At 40.1% G+C, this 5,104-nt stretch overlaps 1 protein-coding gene across 2 annotated transcripts in view; it reads left to right on the top strand.

The window, feature by feature from the left end:
* Positions 1 to 119: 119 nt before the first annotated feature.
* GOPC (golgi associated PDZ and coiled-coil motif containing) overlaps positions 120 to 5,104 on the top strand; it is a 41,128-nt gene continuing 36,143 nt past the window's right edge. For both annotated transcript variants that reach the window (XM_002746903.5, XM_002746902.5), the window contains exon 1: positions 120 to 636. In XM_002746903.5, the coding sequence (XP_002746949.1) occupies positions 349 to 636 (288 nt within the window). In that variant the 5' untranslated portion in view covers positions 120 to 348. The remainder of the gene's footprint in view (positions 637 to 5,104) is intronic.

The raw sequence follows: 5,104 nt of genomic DNA, 5'->3' as shown, positions 1-5,104 counted from the left end.
AGGGCGGTCCCAAGCTGAGGTCTTTCATAGGCCAAGGTTGCTTTCTGGCCCCGCCCATTTTGTCCCTCCTGACGGCGTCCTCCAACTCTTCGCTACGCATGCGCAGCGGGGGCGGCCTGGGAGGTGGGACTGACCAAGGCTTCCGTGTGTTGCAGCCGCTGCCGCCTCATCCTCATCCTCGTTACTCTTGCGGTTCTGGGGCTCTGTAGCTGGCGTTACCAGCGCGAGGTGAAGGGAGGTGACGGAGCGTGCGTGCGCGCGTGGCGGTCCAGTCAGTCCCAGCAGTTCCCCTAGTGCAGGGTGGGCGGCGAGGGTCTTCAGCAGTCGGGAGAGGCCCTTGACGGCGCCATGTCGGCGGGCGGCCCATGCCCAGCAGCAGCCGGAGGGGGCCCAGGGGGCGCCTCCTGCTCCGTGGGTGTCTCCCCCGGCGGGGTATCCATGTTCCGGTGGCTGGAGGTGCTGGAGAAGGAATTCGACAAGGCATTTGTGGATGTGGATCTGCTCCTGGGCGAGATCGATCCAGACCAGGCGGACATCACTTATGAGGGGCGGCAGAAGATGACCAGCCTGAGCTCCTGCTTTGCACAGCTTTGCCACAAAGCCCAGACTGTGTCTCAAATCAACCACAAGCTAGAGGTGAGCCGTGGGCGCTGGCAGCTATGGCATCCAACCTCAGGCTGCCCGTGGTGTCAGATCCAATTTAATGCACCAGTGAAACTACCCTAGAAAACTGCCCACCGGGGCTTCAAATGTGATAGGAGAGTGCATGTCTGTGTGTGGGAAGGAAAGGAGTGAGGTGAGGGTGGGGGACAAAAAGGGCCCTAGATTGACTTGTGAGTCTCCCCGGGGTAGAGTCATTCAACTTTCTAGTATCTCTCTGAGAAGGAAACTGATTACACTAGCCTCCCATGTACGTGCTGCATTAACAAACCTAACAAAGATTCTCTGTCACAAAAATACCGTAGGCCACCTTTTGACGTTTGGGTTTTGCACATCTACTTTCACATCGATAAACCAAATTTGTGTATATTCAGACAGATACAGCCCTGATTATTTTCATTTTAACTTTTCCAGGCCAGCACCTATGATTGCATACAGAGACATGCATAAACTATTTAGGGGAATCTGATCAAAGCTCTTAGGAAAATTTCGTGGTGCATAACGATAGTATCATTGTCTCTCTAGGTTTACATTCATAGTTGGTCCTTAAATTACGGGCAGATACCTCCAGAGAGCTCCCTGCAATTATTCAAATGACTTCTGACACTGACACTGAGTTTTTATATGCTTGTACATTACTGTGTAATTTTCCAAAGTTTGGATTTATTTTTGAGAGAGTATAAAGAATCATTTGCTTTAATCTCTGATCCTGTGTGTGGGTGAGGATGGAGTGGCTGTGATTCAAAAAAACACAGAAAAAACTGTCATATTTTGCAGAAAATTTAAAAAGAGCGTTATTACAATATTTAGAAATCATGATCGATTAACATTATTGCATAAAGAGTACTTTCTAACTAGGCAATTAAGAGAATGGGTCTTTCTTTTCAAAAAGTATAATAGATAAAAATGGGATAATTAGTGATATACAAAGTTCTTTGAACATTAGCTTTCCTAAGAAATCATTGTTACTAGTTGTAATTGGGAATGCCCATTGTATCCATATCAATATGAACCTCAGATAAACATCCTCTCCTTGCCTAGTGGTCAGCATTCTTTCTCTCCTGTTAGCCATGAAATACGTGACATAATTAATCCATAATTGACGTAGATTTACATATCCATGAATTTGTGGTTCTTCTCCACTGAGAGAAATGTTGATTTCTTCTATCCTTTTCGAAAAGATTAGAAAGTGCTAATAGGAAGATAATCACTTCTTATTGTAAGTAAATGAAAACGTCTCTTGATTTCTATATTAGTAGTAATTTCCACAAGAAAGCTGTATTTCTCAGATAGTGAAATTGCATTTAATGTTTTTTAGAAATGGCACTTTAGCTTTATTTCATTTTATTTTATCTTAAATATATTTTAAAAAAATAGAGATGGAGTTCCTTTATTGCCCAGGTTGGTCTTGAATTCGTGGCCTCAAGTGATCCTCCTGCCTCAGCCTCCCAAAGCGCTTTGATTACAGACATGAGCCACTGTGCCTGGCCATTTGTTTGATAGCTTTAAATAACAAAGATTAAGAGTAGCTTTTGCCACATGGTATAATTCAAATGTGTCCCCCAAATTTCATATGTGGGAAACTTAATTCCCAGTGTGACAGTATTGAATGTCCAATGTGGGGCCTTTAAGAGGAAACTGGATCATGAGTACTCTGTTCTTATGAATGGGTTAATCCACTTATAGATTGATATATTATTGGGTTAATGGATGAATGAGTTATAGGAGTGTGGAACTGGTGGCTTATAAGAAAAGGAAGAGAGACCTGAGTAAGCATGTTAGCATGCTCAGCCCCCTTGGCATGTGAGACCCTATGCTGCCTCCATACTCTGCACAGATCACCTACCAGCAAGAAGGCTCTCACCAGATCTGGTCTCTCAACCTTGGACTTCTCTGTCTCCATAACTGTAATAAATAAACTCCTTTTCTTTATAAATTACCTAGTTTCTGATATTCTGTTATAAGCAACAGAAAGTGGATTAAAACATCACATGAGAAATTTCATATCATTTACAACTGCTGTATTAACCAGGCATTAACAACATTTTAAAAATGAAACAATATTTTATTTATTTTTAAAATGACCTAAGGAAACTTTAAACTGATTTTTTTTGACGTCAGATATAAAAATAGAAATTTGGAAGGATAATTTTTTGAGTAGGAGATGGTACTCCATTTTTTTGTCTTTAAATATTTTAGATGAGTATTCAGAATTGTAATAAATTGTGCATGTTCTTTTTTCAGAAATTATAATAGCATATTCTGACTTTATGTCCTCATTTAGGAGTGTGCATTGTTTCTCAAAATAAGAAATGGTAGCATATCACAATGTGATCATGTTTTTTGTTCTTTTTTTAATTTTTTTATTTTTGCGATCATGTTTTTTTAAACGTGCTTGAAACTCTTGGTAAAAGATCTTAGGAAAATGGAAAGGGAAAAAAAAAACCTAACGATTTTTGTTTGTTTGTTCATGTTTTTTCCAGTTACAGTCAACTTATTTGTCTTTGGTGTTAATCTGTAAACATTTAGCAGCTTCTGCCGTTTTCATGGAATCAATTGTGTATTGCTGTGGAAAAAGGTTCATTGTCAGCAGTGCTTTTCAAAGTAGATTTGCTGCTGTACTGGCTACAGAATTTCAGGATTGCTCTATATAGTGTTTGAAATCTTGAAACAATTTCCATATTTTCTGGCCCTTTTTTCCTTTTTAATAAGGGTCAGATTGAATTAGTTCTATTGTTTTAATTATACAGACATTAAGACATATTTGAGACCACTTATGGTTTGATATGACAAATGTGGTGACGTTCAGTGGTTTCAGAGGTTAATATCTTAAATCATATTACCTTAATAAAATATTTTTATTTAATGAAGACACAGATACCTCCAATTTTGGTAATTTATAATGCAGTTAACATTAAATACTATGTTCATTATTAAAATATTAAATTTTGCTGCAAAAAAATCATAGGTTACTTTTTTATTTGAATGGTTTATTAGGGCTATTCTTTTTTGTTTTTAATTGACATAATAATTGTACCTATTTAGGGGGCACAGTGTGGTATTTGGGTACACATAATGAATAATGATCAAATTAGGGTAATTAGCATATCCATCATCTCAAGCATTGTTTATTCATGTTAGAAACAAATTCAAGACCAGCTCTTCTAGCTGTTTGAAAATATACATTAAGATACTATTAACTGTAATCATTTACAGTGCTATAGAATACTAGAACGTTTTCCTCCTGTTTAGCTATTATTTTGTTAACCCTGGTGTTCCCAACCCTGGTCTGTGGACCATCACTGGTCCGTAGACTGTTAGGAACTGGTCGTACAGCAGGAGGTGAGCAGTGGGCTAGTGAGCATTACAGCCTGAACTCTGCCTCCTGTCAAATCAGTGATGCCACTAGATTCTCATAGGCACACAAACCGAACTGCATATGCAAGGTATCTAGGTTGCCTGCTTCTTATGAGAATCTAATGCCTGTTGATGAAACCATACCCACACCATCTTGTGGAAAAATTGTTTTCCACAAAACCAGTTCCTGATGCCAAAAAGGTTGATGACCACTGTGTTAACCAAGATCTTCCTACCTGCCTCACCCTTCCCATCTTAGAGTAACCACGATTCTCTACTTCTGTGAGAGCAACTTTTTTTTTTTTTTTTGAGACAGGTCTTCACTGTGTTACTGGAACTGGAGTGTAGTGGTGTGATCATAGCTCACTGTGTCCTCCAACTCCTGCCTCAATTGATCCTGCTGCCTCAGCCTCCCAAGTAGCTGGAACTGTAGCCATGAGCTACCATACTTGGCTAATCCTTCCTTCCTTCCTTCCTTCCTTCCTTCCTTCCTTCCTTCCTTCCTTCCTTCCTTCCTTCCTTCCTTTTCTTTCTTTCCTTTCCCTTCTCTTCTTTCTTTCCTTTCTCTTTCTTTATTTCTTCTCTTTTCTTTTTCCTTCCTTCCCCTCCTTCCTTTTCTTTCTTCCTTCCTTCCTTCTTCCTTCTTTCTTTTCTTTCTTTCTCTCCTTCCTTCCTTCCTTCCTTCCTTCCTTCCTTCCTTCCTTCCTTCCTTCCTTCCTTCCTTCCTTCCCTCCCTCCCTCCCTCCCTCCCTCCCTCCCTCCCTTTTCTTTTTTCTTTCAAGATGGGATTTTACTATGTTGCCTGGGCTGGTCTTGAATTCCTAGGCTCAAGAGCTCCTTCTGCCTCACCCTTCCAAAGTACTGGTGTTACAGGTGTGGGCCACCATGGCTGGCAGATGAATTTTGTTAGCTTCTACATTTGAGTAAGAACATGCATTATTTATCTTTCTGTGCCTAGCTTATTTTACTTAAAGTCCTACAAGCTCATCCATTTGGGTCTTGAATGACAAGATTTTATTCTTTTTTATGGCTGAGTAGTATTCCATTGTATATATACATCACTTTTCTTTTTTGTTGTTCATCAGTT

Source organism: Callithrix jacchus, chromosome 4 (assembly GCF_049354715.1).
Source record: "Callithrix jacchus isolate 240 chromosome 4, calJac240_pri, whole genome shotgun sequence".
Taxonomy (NCBI): Eukaryota; Metazoa; Chordata; class Mammalia; order Primates; family Cebidae; genus Callithrix; species Callithrix jacchus.
The sequence above is the reverse complement of the archived record's forward strand: the minus strand, read 5'-3'. Positions and strand labels throughout refer to the sequence as shown.